Below are 18,335 nucleotides of genomic sequence, written 5' to 3'. Positions count from 1 at the left end.
GGTTTTTAATGTTTTAGATTTTATTTATTTGATAAATAAAATAAGTGATATAGTTTTCTAAAAATATTTTATTTTATTTACAAATTTTGCTTATGAAAATTGTCAATTTTTCCTTTTTTTTGTTTGCCACCTCGAAAAAGGTAACGGTTTTGCTGAAATCAATGAAATCATCTTCACATTTTTCCAACTCTTATATTTGGAGGTTTCATTGATTTTTAGGCTTTGAATCGATATTGCGGATAAAGCATACTAATGTATCATATTAAATTTTACTTTATTTTTGCAACATAAAATAATTTATAGTGACTATTTTTTTGTTTTATTTGGTTCGTACCACTACAATTTATAATTTATTAGTAGTAAATAAAAATTCGTCTTAATCGTTGTAGCTATTCAAAATTTTAATTTTAAAAACAAACAGGTTAAACCGAATTATTTTTTTATAACAAACAATAATCAACTTTTTTAAAGACTATTATATTCTTAGTTAATATATATATTTTTTTAATATACTACAAGCGACGATTGCTAATTAATAAACAATGGTAATTAATTTTAACTTAGAACATATAACTACTTTTTTATATAAGTAATACCATTAAAATTTGGAAAAAAACGTAATACATAATTTACATAAATATCGAAATTCATTTTCATGCATGATTTTTTTAGCATGCCATCGATTTCAAAATCCTTTTCCGGGTGACACATTACTTTAAAAATTTATGCAAGACTAAAACACAACCACTTATTATCCAAAATATCATCACAATGTCTTTTTCTCCAAATTGTTCCCTTTAGATCATTTTAAATAGCAAATCAACCTTTTACTTTCAATTTGTAACCAATCAATTCTTTTTGTTTCCTCTTTTTTTGAAAGCTTTCTTGCTGTGTGTGATATATAAACCCCACTTGTTCTTTCGTAGAAAAGTGTGTATATATATATCATTGCTCTTTTCGGGTTTTTTAGAAAAATCTAGACACCAAAAATTAAATTAAGATAGATACACGTACCTACCGAAATATTAGGATCTTTAGTGTTTTTTTATTCTTATGTACATAAATTTTCGCAATTGCAATTAATTCGCTTTGAACAAAAGACAAAGACAAGTGTGTAAAAATTGTGTGAACGTAAGCTATTTCGTTTTGCTTTTGCTTACAAACTGTCCAAATCCTTTGCTTTAATTCGAAATCTTTGCGTATAAAATTGTGTTATATCTTTAGGTTGTTTGAAGAATCCTTTAGGACAAATCACAATGCACCCCTTAATAGGTTGTATTATATGAGTTTGGCGTGTATCACCAACCAAAGTGTGATTAACGCATGGGTGTTAATGTTTTTGTTAACAAGTGATTAATGTTGTGTGTTTGTTTGGAGTACTTACGAAAAATATGTAAATTAGGCGGAATCTTAACATGTGATGGTGTAATTTAATATGTAATCATTTGTATAAAACAATCCAAATTTCTTGTTTTTTATTTTTAAGCTTATGATATTTCATCAAATTACGGTGAGATTCTTTCCTTCCATAAAATTATATGTTCATCATTGTTGTGTTTTGTCTTTTGATATCAAGTTCATCATTGTTGTATGTACTATAGTCCAAGAATATGCAAATATTGAGAGTTCCAGTAATAATAAAAAGCGATATTCTTATTCTTTTTAGTGGATAAGAGAAACTATAAGCAATAGTAGAATAATTTACAAAAAAAAAAAACAATAGTAGAATAGTTAAAAGCGATGTCGCTTTGTGAAAGGAAATAGTAAAAGATAGATGGGAATAACGCTTTGATACAAGTATTGAAATAGTGCATTCTTACTATTACAAATTTTGGTTCGAATGGTTACAATGGTTTGAGCTGATAAAAATGTTTATGCATGGGTTATATCATTTCTTTTTTTTATCATTTATAAACTTTAGTTTCTAATATGTGCATATTAAACAAAATAGAAAAAATAATCGCATCTATTTTTTTTTTCTTGTTTATACAGTTTTAAGTTGTGTTAAGCTTCATTACTTTTGCTCCTTTGCTCTTATGGCTTGTATGAACTTTGTTTCTAATGATTACTGAAAAAAAGACGATTGTTCAAAACAAAAGAGATCAGAAATCATTGCGAATTTAATTGCAAACTATTTTTACACTATTTTCTTTTTATCAATATCAATAATAATATTTAGAAGAACCACGAAATAGGAATATTGTTTACATAAAAATAGATTAGCGGTTTAACATGCACTTTACACGTTAACAAATCCGCTTTAATATTGAACTTGCGAGAGATCTATAACGGCTTATTATCCACTATAAAAATAGATGAACTAACTGCCGACATTAGTTTGCATTTACTGTTACATCCATTGAAACTTTCATAATCAAATTAACCGATGGTTAACTCATCACTTATTGGAGTATATATAGATGAATCCTTTTGAGAAATAGAAAGAACAACTCTTAAATTCGGAAAAGGCGACAAAATAGAGACAAAGTGATGTGATGATCGTTCTTGGTAGTAAATTCTAGCAAATTTACAATGAAAGTGACCATTGACCAATAGTATTAAACGATACTCTTTCTCTAGCTAGTAATTAACTTCTTCTACTCATCTTAAATATGAAATCGAAACAAAGTTGAATGAGTCAAACCAATGGCATTTTTAAAACAGAAATATTAAACAGTATTTCTTTTTTTAAGGCATGAAATATTAAATATGTCTAAAATAATAGAGAATAATTTCGTTGTATGATTTGATTTCAGTTTAATAACTTTAGAATAATACATATGGTTCAACGCTCTAACTTCTAAGTAATAACAAAAACAAAAATAATATAGTTTTGAACATATTATATATACGTCATAATTGACTGTTCAGTGTTGATTTGTCTATAGCATGGTCCATGGAGAACATTAAATACTTGTAGACCGCGAATATGAAATCATGATCTAACTTTGAAAACAATGATATAGAAATGTATCTTACCCAAAACATCACTTAACATAAAATAATCAAACACATGTAAGTGAACAAATAAAAGAAAACACACATGCATTATGTATTGTCATGACCAAAATTCTCGACGACAGCACCATGCATGGTGTTCTTTTCACCATCTTCGTAAAGTCCCTCTTTTCTTGGTTAGATTTGTTATTCCGTTTGAGAAAAAATCGTCATAAAAACTTATTTGTATTGATCATATTTGATCAGTTATATATACTTAAAAATACATGATTATTTCAGTTTGAAATACATGTTTTTCGTTATATTCGAAAAAATTACATGCATATATATATATATATGCTCAAATAATTAACTAAACTAGTAATAATTCGCATTCTTATATATTATATATATAATATGCGATTAAACATTTGTATATATACAATTTTGTTAGAAAATTATTGTGCAAGTCCGATATTCGTAGGTAAAAAAGATTTTTTAAAAACTCGATAATAGGTCATATATCTTATTTCAAGAACACTAGTGCTAGCTATAGCTCTTCTTGAAATCTTCTTTGTCAATTGTTTTACATGCATATCGTCATGAATCATATTATGGGAAAAATACAAACAAAATTGATGACAATCATCGTCTCATCTTCATCGACTAGTGTTACATATGGCCACAACTTCAGCATTGTTTTTTTCAAGGAATCTTTCTCACACTCAAGCTTTGCTACTACTACCTTACTTGTCACGTTTCAAAAAGAAACAAGATAAGAAAATGAATGAAAAAACTTGTGATGTAGCTATCAGTTTCTCTTGCTTAATCGTATGACATTATCATATCCTTTGGCTTCTGTTTTTTATATTTTTTCTTATCTAGTAATTATCAATCATTCAATCCAATGAAACAATAATATACGTCATGTTGATGACTAGAAAATAAAAACAAACTGTGTAAGTAAATAATATAAATCCTTTATTTTTTATTCCATTTTCAAGAAAATACATCGAAAGACTTAATATAATAAAGTCGGTATCTCAGATTATCAATCTCATAATTTGTTGCGTGCAAGGCATTAAAACCTTTTTGGTCTTTTTAGAGGTATTAATAATACTTCTCATTTTTTTCCAAGCAAATTATATAATTTAAATTAATTTTTTTGAGACAAACCAAAATTTTATCACGTAATAAAAACGTTACGAGATTCCTTAAATTTTATTGCCACGACATTTTAATTAACCAATATTTATTATTTTCTTCCAGATTCTTTTTTTGATGCTAGTTTTTTGTTAAAGGTGTGTCTTATAATTCACACAAAACTGAAAGTGAATAAAGATGATGTAAACACTTATCTTCAAATAATGTAATACATGCGTCTTATGTTTCTTTCTTGACCGACCCAAGTGTTGTTGCTTCACTCTTGGTTTTCATTCCATCCTATAATTATATACAAAAAATTAACAAATTTAATTAGAAAGGATTATTTGGATTCTAAAAAGTAGGTTTATAGCTTGATTGGTATATCGAATGAATAAGGTTCCGAATGATAATCATAGTGCACTACAAAACCACACTGCAACAGTGTCAAAACATATGTATATACATATATATCTATGTATTTTTGTTATTATTTGAACCGCACCGTACTTCTTCCACAGTAAAAAATGCAGTTACCATTCGGAGCTTAAATAGCCGAATAACAGAATAATTACAAGCATAAAGTACTAAAATAAAAAAAAAATTATAGAACACTAATTCAAAAAAATAGTTTTAGTAGATTAACCACGTTTTTTTTTTACTTTTAATTTTAACACGGTAAATACCTAGCTAAATAGGTATTTTCTTAAACTTGAAAACTTGATATATACCGTGAATGTAAAAAGTTAATATAATCATTTATTTTCAACGCGTAAAAAGTGGTAGGGCAATCATACCTAAAGAAATCTATTAAAAGAATGTATATATCTATTATATATGTTTTTTTTAATAACCGAAAACATATTAAAGTAGTATACTTAAATGGCATTTTTCCAATAATTGGAATTCAGAACAGTAAAAATTAAGTAGGATTAGGTTGATGACTATAATTATGTGAAAACGATGGAAGTTGTTTACGTTTGAAAACTAACTAGTTTCTAATAATAATTAGTGTTATGAAATTTGGAATAAACACACGAAAACGACACTTCCAAATAAGTTTCGGTAAATCTATAAAATAAGTTTTATATGTATTTGATGTAACGTCATTTTCTTCCTTTTTATCATCATCAATGTAACGCCTTTGCTAGCTTTATGCACAATTTGCGCATACTAAAGAACTTTATAAAATTTAGAGACATCAACAGAAAACATGACAACATGACGAAACTTTTGTCTTCAACAAATTCAATTCACATATATTCTATGCAACTAAGTGTGTATGTATGTCCACATTCATGTCATCCATATCTGTGATATTATTATACACTTTATGAAAAAAAATCTAAACCAAAAGATGAATAATTTAATATTTAGATCTCATCAAAAACATGACACTTCAATGAGGAAGTGCCGTCTTAAGTTTTAAGACACTATTTTACATAACACTCTACGCAACTACACATGTTATGTGCATATTGATCAATTTTAATTTGCCTTAAAAATTTCTTTTAGTGTGTACGTACATTATGTATAAAGTGTCATTTGTTTGATAAATAAAGTGCAATGAGTATACATCCAAATCAAGACAAACCAAATATATCAAATTTCAACAAAATTATATCGAACCGGACAAAAGCAAATCAAGATGAACCAAAACTGAATTGGTTTCTCTCCTTCTCCAAATCCAAAAACTTTACACATAACCAAAACCTCCCTAACAAACACTAAAGCTAACATTTCTATCAAACTATACAAGTAACACTATCACTGACCAAAAAAAGCTTATATCTTCCCCTGTTTTCAACACCTCTTCAGAGATAGAAACCGCGGTTATAAGAAAACTCACCACAGTACACACACTTGATATACATGAATTAAGATCTAACTTTGGCGAACCGAGCTCTAATCTCCTCGAGTTCTTCTTCATTATAACATCAACTAACATTTTATAGTTTGTTCAAACCTGTCTTATATAGCTAAACACCCATCAACTATAAATCAAATTGTCATTCAAGTTTCTTATAAAACTAAACTCTACACTAGAAAGTAGAAACCAAAACTCAAAAACCCTCCTATAAACCAAACAAATCTCCCAAGCCTTTAATAATACAGCTAAACACAAATCATAATCAATTAATCATCAAAAAGGCTGCTGTGTAATACTGATCCAGAGGAGGTTGGTCAACAGAATGTGGCTGCTGGTCCATAGAACTCATGTTGGATCCAGTTGGGTCGGTCACGTTGTCCGTATGTCCTAGAGTCATGTCATGGATACTGGAGCGTTTCCCTTTCTTACTGTCAGAACTTTGCCTTAAGAAATACTTCTGAGCATGGCTTGCCACTTGCGTCGGGCTCCTTGACTTCACACATTCCCTTGCTATGTTCTTCCAATCTCCTTTCCCATACTTCTTTAGTCCATCCAGAAACCGACTGAAAAAAATATCATTAATCAACCAAAAGTCCATAATTAAGATCAAACTAACAATTAATCATTATATATACGCTTTGGCCTAAACCTAACGAAAGATTAAAACTATGACTCTACATCGTTTACCCTAACAAACATAAAACCCTAAATCATCAACCATACTATAGCAAGTTCTAAACAAACCCTAGTCAACAATACTAACTAAAAACCCTAAATTTATAATCCCTAGCAAGATACGTCACTAGCAAGTTTTAAATATGGAGACTTTAATCCAAGAAAAATCTCTATTCATAGACTAATAATTTACCTATGTTCCTCTGCTGACCAAGGAGTTCCCTTGGCTTTTTCAATGACCTGGCTTTTGGACTCAGTCGCTTCCTTCAGTGGCACGTAATAGTCTTCGTCGTACTTAGGTATAGCAATCCTACCTGATTCGATCAGTCCAACATCGTAGACCAACGCTAAGTAGTACTCCTTCACCTCCTCGTAAGGTTTCTCAATATGCAGGGCTATCTTCTTCAATAATTCCTGCGAATCCTGCGAACCCTGCGAGAAGTGCTTCAGAGCTAACTCAAATCGCTTGTCATCGTGCCTAGACCACACCGGAATCGAAGCCATCGTTGTAAGTACTATCCAATAAAAACCACAAAACAAAAGAGAGAAATTTTGAGATCGTTAAAGATAAAGAATCTGATAGAAGCAACAAAAAAGAATCCTTCTCAAGAAGAATGTATTGAGGGTTTTATATTTTTTGGGTTTCCTTTTCCTATCAGATTTATAATGAGAAAACAATAGGGAAAATCACAAAATTATCTCTCGTCTTTGTTTTATTTAACAAAAGCAACACAATTTATTTATATTTCCTTCTTCGCCCTAGTATTATTTATTTGACTCAATACTCTCTTTCTTTTATTTTTTTACGTTGTGTTTATTGGATAACTTTTAGTGCAAGAAAGAAGTATAAATTTTGGTCTTATTATCCATATAAAAAGAAGTAGGTCAAACACACTTCATCATCATCATCCAATTCACTTGATGTATCATCGTGACTCAAGCCAACACACATATATATACTCCTATACAGCTATATATATACTTTGATATAATCTTTATTTATTCTATACACTTGAATAATGTGTGCTCTAAAGGTAAACAAAACGTACCTGTTGACTGTTGGCTTGGCCGGAGCTAGAGAGTAGAGAAGCGTGCGGTGGCAAAAGAACTGAGATGGCGAAGAACAAGATAAGGAATGTTTAGGGTTTTCTATGAAGATATGTGTAACTCGTCTATTTATACTCAGGACATAGTGTGTACCTTAACCAATCGTAATATTACACATCAAACGGGCTTTAATATGAGGCCCATTTTACATAACACTCTACGCAACTACACGTTTATGTGCATATCGATCAATTTTGTACTTTGCCTTAATAATTCAATTTTATTGTAGTGTAATACTGTAATTTGTATTATACTGTATACAATAGGGTGCAATTAGTATACATCCAAATCAACACAAACCAAATATATCACATTTCAACAAAATTATATCGAACCGGACCAATTCAAATCAAGATGAACCAAAACTGAATCAGTTTCTCCTTCTCCAATTCCAAAAACTATACACATAACCAAACCTAACAAACACTAAAAGCTGTTTCAAACTATACAAGTAGCACTATCAGTGACCAAAAGCTTGTATCTTCCCTTGGTTTCAACACATTGTACGAGTTTAGAGACCGACCAAGAATTCTAACTACGGTTATAAGAAAACTCACTAGAGTACTACACACTTGATATGTATCAGTTAAGATCTAAGTTTGGCGAACCGAGCTCCAATCTCCTCGAGTTCTTCTTCATTACCAACTCCTTGTGCAATTGACTCTTCCTGCAATACATTACACTTTTCTTTTTCAGATTTTGATCTCTCTCCTTAGTACACATTCCATCTTGCAATCATTCAACTGTGGAAGTGTTTACCTCAGGTGAAATTTTCGTTTTTCGAGCTGGTACATTTATCTTTTCCTTCTTAACTGCTTCTGGGAGCTGTGCTGCAGTCTCTCCTGCTATGGCTGTCAAGACCTTTTCAACCTCCTCCTCAATCTCGTCTTCCACATCCTCATAATCTAAGGCATCGTCCACCGCATCACTCACAAACTCATCAATAACCCCAGCCTACATAGATCCCCACATATTAAAAAAACTTGTAAGATACATATGCTTTAATATGATCATACAAAGTACACAGGACAAAGAAAACTCAAAAGCCCTTAGTTCCTAAGCATGAATGTACTACCTTGGTCAGCTCTTTGCTAAATTCCTGCATCTTCAGAGCCATATCCGGAACTTTCATTAGATTATTAACAAGATTCATAACCTCAGCGCTCTTCGAAAGATTCCCAACTGTTACTGCAGTTCCTGAAACACGAAAACCAATGTAAATAACAACACATCATATGAAACTGAACAGTCAACCACCAAGTAAAGCTTTTGATCAATACCAACACTCTCCGCAAGGTGCATTGATATCGAACTCAGCTGAGCTTTATTTTCATATAGCCGCTTTACTATTCTTCTAGAACGCACTATGTCCCTCGCAAGTCCCTTTAAACACACAAAAACAGAGAAGCACTTAAACCCAAACCTCATAACTTCAACATCTTTCACAATTGATTAGATTTGTTGATAAAGTTTCATCCTTTATCACTATTCCCCAAGCAAGTGCCTTTATATACACAAAAACAGAGAAACACTTAAACCAAAACTTCAACATCTTTCACAATTGATTAGATTTGTTGATAAAGTTTCATCCTTTATCACTATTCCCCAAGCAAGTGCCTTTAAATACACTAAACAGAGAAACACTTGAACCAAAACTTAAACATTTTTCACAATTTGATTAGATTTGCTGATAAATTTCATCCTTTATCACTATTCCCCAAGCAAGTGCCTTTAAACACACTAAAACAGAGAAACACTTCAACCAAAACTTCAACATCTTTCACAACTGATCAGATTTGCTAATAAAGCTTCATCCTTTATTACCTTCGCAGTGACCATATCATTCCGCTTCGCCGAGCCTTTAATATCTTTCTGCACTTTTCTTTCTTCTCTCTCTATATCTGAAAACAAACCCACTCAGTAAACAAACCCTAATCCAAAAACCCAAGAATCAACCAGAATCCAAATCTAAGAGCCACTCGATCATAAACCCAATGAAGAAACAACTTCTCAAAATCGGAGTTTTATCATAACCCATCAATCTAAATCATCAACTAAGCAACCAAATCCTTCAAAAATCGAAACTTTCCTGAAGAATCAAGAATACCCAATAAGATTCAAAGAAGAAGAAGTTGTAACCTCGAATTTGGCGTTCGATGTTAAGGCATTCATGTCGTAGCTTCTTCTGCCAATCTCGGAGCTGTTGCTTCGGACCAGGCTTTGGCTTTATCATTTTCATCAGTCTCTTCATTTCTTTCTTACTTCTTGAAATTTCTGAATTTTTTTTTCCGAATTCTAAAATCTTTGAACTTCGTCTTTGTGCTATTATACCATTTGATTTCGAGTCAGACGCTTAAAATGAAAATTAACAAAGAGCCCCTCAAAAGTTTCAAAATTACACTTTCGAATAGACAACGAATGAGTGTTATAAAAAGGCCCAAATTCGGGCTTCTATAACTCAAATTAAATTCAAGGCAGGCCCAAACTTATGTTTTGCTATCTTTTTGTTGATAAATTAGTGACATGCATTTGTGTAATGTCACTAATGTTAATTTAGATCAAAAGTACTTTAGTATACACAATATAAGTTTATACGAGTAACACATATATAATGCTCAAGTGAATTAAAATACTCCCGTAATCAATACTTTTTTTTTGGGTTTATTTTATCGAATTTCATATTACAAAATTTATAGTTGCTCAAAATTTGAACTAGTTATGAATTAGAAAACTTGAAAGCTTAAGTTAGTGATAAACTACAAAGATATAGGTGTAAGGATTTAATCATGATCATTATGATAGCGAGTTAAATAGTTAAATATTTAACTACTCTTTTTTATGATTAAGCAAAAATGATATTTTATTTATCTTGCTAAAAATATCTCATTATTCCGAGAAATAAAAGAAATGTGTTTTTTTCACTATATAATACAGAGTTTATATGATTTTTTTGAAACAAAACAAAACGAAATTCATAGGTGACTAAACATGGTGAATGTGGTAAAATGTTTTGGTTAAGTTTCAATCTTTCAACTGATTAGAAAACTTGTTCACTAGTAATAATTGAGATTAGATTGTAACATAAACCTAAATAGGTAATGTGGTTGCCAAAATTAACATTTACAATTGTTTTTCTTTTTGTAAACCTACATTCGCAATTCATAATTGAACTTTATGAGGAATAATGACTAGTTCTCAGAGTGAAGTAAAGTGAACAAAATTTGATATAAGTGAAGAGATTTCACCGATGAATAATGACTGAATACAATGAGAAGATCCATCTTTATATATCTGATTCTATGATATGTCTCCAGTAATGCTTCTTATTTATTTGTTTCAAATGTTTCGAGTAAGTATCATTCTTGTTCATTATATGCTTTTAATATAGGTGAGTTCATCATACAATATTGAGGTAACCAACTAACCATGAATCTAAGTTCGTTTAGTTATTTCTCATTTAACTGTTCCTTCTTTTTTCATTTTTAGTATTAATAGAATTATTGCAATATTAAATATTCAATCCATAATATTATGATATAAATACAAACTTAAATAGATATCTGGTATCCAAATATATGATTATGTTTATATCAGCTATGTATTAGAAAAACATCAATCCATATGACACAATATATACTAAGTACCCAAAATGTTTCAAGATATTAAGTTTGCTATATAAACACTATTTTTCATCATATTTCAACCCAATTTCATTACAATAATTTTTCTTTACATGAAAATACACTTACAATGGCACAAACCTTCCACATGAACAACATTAAACAATTCAATAGTTTATAAAAGTAATATATAATTAAAATATGATATATCATAGATCTATAATATTGATGAAAACATATAAAAAACACCTCATCAGAAAATAAAGAAAACAGATTTTAACATTATATCCTATATCTAACTGTATACAAAAAAATATTTTATTTAATGTTTAATATCATAAATATATACATATATTTTTAATCGTATAATATTGTTCAAGATAACATAAACTAATATTTCATTTGACATCTCAACTGTTCGCGGAAGGTCAATTTATATGATGTAATAGTGTCAATTTTGTTTTTTCTTTTGGGTTAAATACTAGTCTTTTTTTTTTCTTCATAGTAAATAGTAAAATTTAATAAAGCTTGATTATTAAGTTTATACACTATTTAATATTTTTGTTTCTATGGCGGCATTTGGTTCACTATTTTTGAAGAAAGAATTATTATTCCTAATTATTATTAGTCATTGTCAACGAGAAAACCACTTAAAATTGATTCGGTTTCTTTTTTTTTTTTTTGTATAAAAAAAGGAGCCATCGGGTCATTTGCTTTATTTATTTTTAGTAACGTGTGATCATTGATTTGTTAATTATTATCAACTTTAACAAACAAATCATTATGTAACAACAACTATGAAGCAATCATTGGCCAGTATTTGTTTGGTTTCTTCTGTTGAAGGAATTATTGGAAATGCTTAATAGTCATTCAAAGAATTTGGACTCTTTCTCCTTTCACAGAATCGTTTTTACTATTTTAGGATGATCATAGGATAACTATTCATATTACCAAAATATATGTGATCTTTATATTACTATTGTTGCATATTGACAAAATGTTCAAATGCTTTTTGTATGAGCTTCAAAGTTGGATTAACTTTGGTGCAACATGTTCTAATGCTTTTCTTGAAGAAGAAGTGATATAAGTAAACAAGTACATAGAAAGATGAATGGTTGTGAAAAATTTAAAAATAAAGAAAATGAGTTACCTGTGATGACCTATATATGCTCTTAAAATATTCATTATAAATAATTTCTGAAAATTATTTATTATAATTTTTTTTGTAAAATGTTTATTATTTTTAATGTTTCTGTAAACAGATATGCTACTCCATAATTTAGTGATTAATTTGGATGATTGATAAATAACAATTCTTTTCGATCTATCATATTATTTTGGAATTTTATCCTTTCAAATCATATTAGACGGGATCACTATTAGCTGTCTTTATTTGACATTATTTGTATTTTATTCTAATGAACTATTATCATATGTCTTTTCCAGTTTATTTACTTAAATTTGTTTGATTTGTTGTCTCGCGATTTCTTTATTTAAAATATAAATATATCTAAATATACTTAGAGGGGTGTATTCAAAATGAAATTTTAAGAGATTTGAGTTTTATTGAGTTTTAAAATGATTTTGATGATTTTAGGAAAGTCCATATGACTTTTGTAAAATCTTTTAAAATCTTACCAAAAACAGATGGAATTTTAGATTTCTGTATTTTTAACTAAGGAAATCCTCTCAAATCCTCTGAAATCTTTCAAAATCATTAAAAGCCAAATCCACAAATTATTTTCAATAATAGTGGATTTTAAGGTGGATTTTGAAATCATTAGATCAATAACAGTGTATTTCATGAGACTTTTTAAAATTTATGTTTGAATAACACTTGACTTATAAGTTCTACACAAATCTCTTAAAATTCTACTTTGAATACAAGCTGATAATCTGCCATTCAAAGAATTTGGACTCTTTCTCCGACTAATCGTTTTTACTACTTAAGAGTTAGGATGACCATTGGATAACTATTCATATTACCAAAGTATGTATTGTTAATTTTTTCAAATTTATATTAATGATCCTTTCTTAATTATTATTGTTGCATATATTGACTTGGTAGAAAATGTTTAAATGTCTTTTTTGTAACATGTTCAAAGAGTTTTGTTAATTTTATTTTTCATGATCTTTTTTTTTTGAAGTGTATAAGTATTTGAAAATGTACGATAACTTTACATTTTGAGATGTATAGTTTATGTAAAAATTTGAAATAGACCATTTAAAATCGCTAAACCTAGGTTTGCACCATCTCCGAAGGTTACTAAATCTTTGGCTAAGACATCCATCGGCATCAAAAACGTTAGAGATCAAAAACTTAATATGCAAAGTTATTTACGTATACCAATTTTTCCCCCAAATAAACGTCATCAACCTAATTAATTTGTTAATGATACATGGAATTATAGATACCAAAATTAAAGTCAAAGAACTTGATACCAATCTTTACAATTTCAATGTTATATATATATATATATATATATATATATATATATATATATATATACTACAATTAGTGTGCACCTCGAAAACGAATTTATCCTATATTTGACATCTTTCCATGCAAAACATTCATCATCTTACTTTATAAAGCAACTAGGTTTAAATTAAGTATCTAAGATCATGACCTCTCAACTTACAAAATCAAAAAAGTCATCTGATCATCACTCTACCGACACATCTCAACGCTATTTAGTTGATAATACCTACCAGATTCAGTAGGTTCATTTTTTCCGCAAACCAGATTTAGCTAGTTGCGTTAATAATATTCTCGTACAGTGAAACATACCATTTGTGTTTTGTAATGAAAAAATTAAATATTTTTCTTATCGAAATTATAACCAAATGATTACAACATCGAAGAGGATAGAATGTTCTTCACATTTGTTGAAGTGACACAAGTTAATTACTTTAAATTTAGATTCCAATATTTTTTCCCCACTCAGATTTTGTCGGTAAGCACATTTGTAATTAAGCTTTTAGATTCCAATATTTCCCTCCACTCAGATTTTTAATCGGCTAAAGTAATTTGATGAAAATGATAGAAGCAACTGAAATATTTCGATGGGAACCTTATTAATCATGGTACTTAACATATAGTATGAATTTAATTATTGTTTAGTGTTATTGGATTTTGTTATTTAGGAAAGTATGTTCAAAAGTTTATGAGTAGTTTACTACAATTAGGTAATTTTAAAAGTTCAATTAGAAAATGACTGATGAGGAATTATTACTGTTTAAGGCTTTGAGCTGATAAAGAATCAGTGGATGTTTTACTCTTAAAAAGCAAAATTTAAAATAAGATATTTAGTCGATATAAATAAAGTATTTGTTTAAATTAAGATTAATTTTAGAATAAAAATCTTTAGTTGATTTAAAAAAATTAATAGAAACAATACGTGATTGTCCACTAAAAACGATCAACCGTAAACCAAATGGTCCATAACCCCCACTCGTCGTCCATCATAGACAAAATAATTTTCACGGGAACCATATAAAAAGTACGATAGTGAACCAACATTGGTTCTCACTCAACCAAAAGAGAACTGATCGATAACATTGTCACACAACATTGGTTCTCACATTATTGTTAATTAGGACCTATGTTGTCCAATATAAGTTACAATTAAAAGGTTTGCTAACTAGTTTAGTTAGTTGACCTGTCCGGTTTGGGATATCATTGCAATCAACCTACCATTCAACCATCAATTCAACAATATTGGCAAGAGTTTGAACGTTTCAAGAGCTTTAAGACTTGTTTTTGACTAGGTATAACTTTAACCGTGCGCAGTTAATACTTACAGAACTAGGAAATTTGATAAGCTTTAAAGGATTTTTCTGAAGATTCATGGCTCCCTCTCCTCCTTAATTTCTATACGGTCATAAACTAATAATTTACCAAGAACCTATAACTTAACTGGTAATGATTTTTAGCAATAGTTTAAAGGTTGCTAGTTCGAGTGACACTTAGAACGAAACCATATAACTTGTTTTGATCTCGGTATGAAATGATATATAGAGTTCGTCTCACAATTTTTTTTTTTTTTTTTAAATAATTTAGTTAGAGTCAAATCAGAAGAAAACCATATCAGTCGGGTTTTAGTTTCACCAGAAAAAAAAAAAAAGAAAAAGATTGGAGTTCGAGAAAGATGGCGGCTTAATGGAGGAGCACGAGATGTGGTGGTGATACTAGATAGAAGCTAAAGAATCCAAAATTTATAAATGTTGAAAATTTAAGATATGTTTCAGGAAACGTACCAAACTTCTTAAAACAATAGTTTTACATGGAACGAAAATCATAGGTCGAGATGTTACATAATTGCCAATTTCGTCCATCAAAATAGCTGTAGCGGCTCTTGCATACCCTAGCATCCCAATGGCTGTAATGTGGCCACACTATATGTGTCAAATTTGATTGATTCAATCGCCAGCAAGGATAGCCATTTTGTTTTTCCATGAGTTCAAAATAACATTTTGTTTGTAGTTATTCGATAAATTCTTATTTTGTTATTAAAATTTATTTTTGATTTTTAAATAATATAAAATAACTTAAATATAAATTTTAAAATAACTTAAATAAAATACTTTCTACCTAGAGCAACATCAGCTGTGAATATGCATAGGTTCCGACAGTTCCCCTTTTTATTAAAAGGGAAGTACATTATAAAATAAACATCACTAATGATACTTGATTACATTTTATTGCCATTACAAATATAAGTTTTAAGGGATGAATTAATATTAAATATGTGAAATACTCATTTATTCAATTTAATCAAATTGTGAAACAAAAATACATTATTAATTTGTTTTTAAATGAATGACCAATCAAAATAAACATAGAAGATTTGATATCTAACTAATCATATTTATTTGTTATTAATTATTTTACTTCACCTTTCATATTTATATGATTATATTGGTGTGAAACAAATAACTCATTATATCATTCATATAAAATAAAAATGTAGATCTTTTTTTCTGCAAATGCCATGATTTGAAGTTTTGAAAAAAATATAAATTGTTCAACTTACAAAGAAAAAAATTGTAACCTGTCAAAATTTAAATAAAATTTTATATACTACAATAAAAATTTTATATCTTTTAATTTGGAAGATTTAAAAATAATTTAACTTGCTATTTTTATAAATATCATAAAATTCTTAGATAAAAAATAAATTTATGTATATTTAAGATATAATTATAAATACAATAATTTGATCTTTTCAAACAAATATATTTAAAATATTTATTACAAACGACGGGTTAACCGTAGTATGTTATATGATAGAATGAGTTACGATCATTATAAGAGACTGTGAGAATAATTAACTATAACTAATATAACATATCAAAACTTTGATTTAAAATATAATATATGTAAAATTATGTATAAAAAACTATAAGCACGTACTGATCTAGTTTTATACTTATATATACAACTTATTTATTGTTATTTTTAAAAAAATGTTTAAACCAATCAGAAAATAACACTTGCTTTTACCGTCTCTCATATACGAGTTCTGGCGCTCTAAAATCAAAAACCATCTCTTTCTTTCTTCAATTTATTTATTTTTTATTATGTTTTAATTTTCAGAAACCCATCTCTGTTCTTCCGATGGAGATAGTGTAAAAATATCCGGTTTGTTTAAATTGGAGTAAGAAATTAATAAAAAGAGGAACTCGTTTATTTAAATTATTATTGTTTCACATCATACTATATATATTTTATATTATTTTTATCAATAATGAACAATATTGTTGTTAGTTATTAATATCCGTACGGTGAGTAACACTTATCTCGGCATGATTCATGCACCTAAAGCCTCCTGATTTTGTCGCCAATAAGTCCAATACCAATACCACAACAAACTTCAAGTGATAAAATAATAAAATATACATTAGGTTATATCTCATTTCTAGTAATGTTACTTAAAACGAGTGGTGCTGTACTGTGTGGCCTGTGGGTTCATTTGTCAAAACCTGTGGGTTATAAAAGTGCTCTTGTAAAAGGTTTGCTTCTATAAGAATTGAGAAGTTCATAAAATGGATTTACATATTTCATTTTATATGGCGATCTTAGGAAGATGTTTATATGAAGCTTTCTCATTGTTTCACATTCATGAGTCAGCTTAAGGAATCTCTCTAAGGTCTCCGTTAATCTCCACTCGTTGGTAGTTCTCAATTTTATTCATTGTTTCTCATTCATTCATGGAGAATCTCATTTACATATTTTGTTATACGTGGATGGCTTTGTGGTGGATAGGGTTGACAGTTCTTGCAGAATTTAATACTTATTCACAACAGTGTTTTAAAATGAACAATATAAGTCCATTGGAATATATATCGTCTAATATACATGTGGTTCGGAGTTCAAAGAAAATTTATTATTGCTAAAGAAAATACGTAAACACTTACAAGTGGTAATAATTTAATTGATAAAGATTTTTGACAGAATTTTACAGGTCACCAATTCGAGTAGCATTTAGAAAAAAATTATATAACATGTTTTGGTTTCCGACTTAAAGGGATGTATGCTCTCCGATCTAGAACCTCTTAGTTATTCAAAAAAATTCTTCAGCAGAATCTGAATATTCTATGTCAAAGGCGATATGTGAAGACAAATGGCACAATGACCAGCTCCTAGCATTCAATATTTCAACGATCCAATAAATCTTTTTGTGTGACACCATATCACTCTCGCAGCTCGTATTACAAGCGCACAAATCATACTAAAGTTTGTTGTTAATTAGTTAATTCGTGTCACACACACACACACACACACATATATATATTCAAGAGACGATTATCAAAACAGGCACATGGGTGGTTTGCTCCATTTTTGGGTGTTTGTTGTCAATGTTGTGCATTCTAAATTTGCATGTTCCAACATTATCTAAATAGGGAATTTAGCATATTCTAAAAGGTTAACCTAGTCTATTCTCCTGTGGTTATCATCATCAATAAATTTGTTTGATTTA

The 18,335-nt window shown here is 29.0% G+C and overlaps 2 protein-coding genes across 2 annotated transcripts; both read right to left on the bottom strand.

Moving 5' to 3' along the window:
* Positions 1-5,729: 5,729 nt before the first annotated feature.
* LOC17885574 (transcription factor SRM1) lies at positions 5,730-7,898 on the bottom strand. Its single transcript, XM_006292552.2, has 4 exons — positions 7,826-7,898; positions 7,675-7,733; positions 6,819-7,140; positions 5,730-6,513 (listed from the first exon to the last, which is right to left on the bottom strand). The coding sequence occupies exons 3-4, from the start codon at positions 7,127-7,129 to the stop codon at positions 6,213-6,215; spliced, it is 612 nt and encodes a 203-aa protein (XP_006292614.2). The 5' UTR covers positions 7,130-7,140; positions 7,675-7,733; positions 7,826-7,898; the 3' UTR covers positions 5,730-6,212.
* A 123-nt stretch (positions 7,899-8,021) lies between these two features.
* Positions 8,022-10,028, bottom strand: LOC17886897 (vacuolar protein sorting-associated protein 24 homolog 1). The gene is made up of 6 exons (XM_006291630.2): positions 9,872-10,028; positions 9,557-9,633; positions 9,013-9,115; positions 8,808-8,929; positions 8,492-8,686; positions 8,022-8,399 (listed from the first exon to the last, which is right to left on the bottom strand). The coding sequence occupies exons 1-6, from the start codon at positions 9,981-9,983 to the stop codon at positions 8,319-8,321; spliced, it is 690 nt and encodes a 229-aa protein (XP_006291692.2). The 5' UTR covers positions 9,984-10,028; the 3' UTR covers positions 8,022-8,318.
* Positions 10,029-18,335: the final 8,307 nt, after the last annotated feature.

The sequence above is a fragment of the Capsella rubella genome, unplaced genomic scaffold (genome assembly GCF_000375325.1).
Source record: "Capsella rubella cultivar Monte Gargano unplaced genomic scaffold, Caprub1_0 scaffold_5, whole genome shotgun sequence".
Classification (NCBI taxonomy): domain Eukaryota; kingdom Viridiplantae; phylum Streptophyta; class Magnoliopsida; order Brassicales; family Brassicaceae; genus Capsella; species Capsella rubella.
This window is presented reverse-complemented; position numbering and strand designations above follow the sequence as displayed.

Excerpts from the sequence above, each read along its gene's own strand:
- LOC17885574 (XM_006292552.2), bottom strand. The coding sequence starts at position 7,129 with ATGGCTTCGATTCCGGTGTGGTCTAGGCACGATGACAAGCGATTTGAG. Across the intron at positions 6,514-6,818 it reads TGGTCAGCAGAGGAACATAG|TCGGTTTCTGGATGGACTAA; the intron begins GTAAATTATTAG and ends TATTTTTTTCAG.
- LOC17886897 (XM_006291630.2), bottom strand. The coding sequence starts at position 9,983 with ATGAAGAGACTGATGAAAATGATAAAGCCAAAGCCTGGTCCGAAGCAA. Across the intron at positions 9,116-9,556 it reads ATGATATGGTCACTGCGAAG|GGACTTGCGAGGGACATAGT; the intron begins GTAATAAAGGAT and ends GTGTGTTTAAAG. Across the intron at positions 8,687-8,807 it reads TTAGCAAAGAGCTGACCAAG|GCTGGGGTTATTGATGAGTT; the intron begins GTAGTACATTCA and ends GGATCTATGTAG.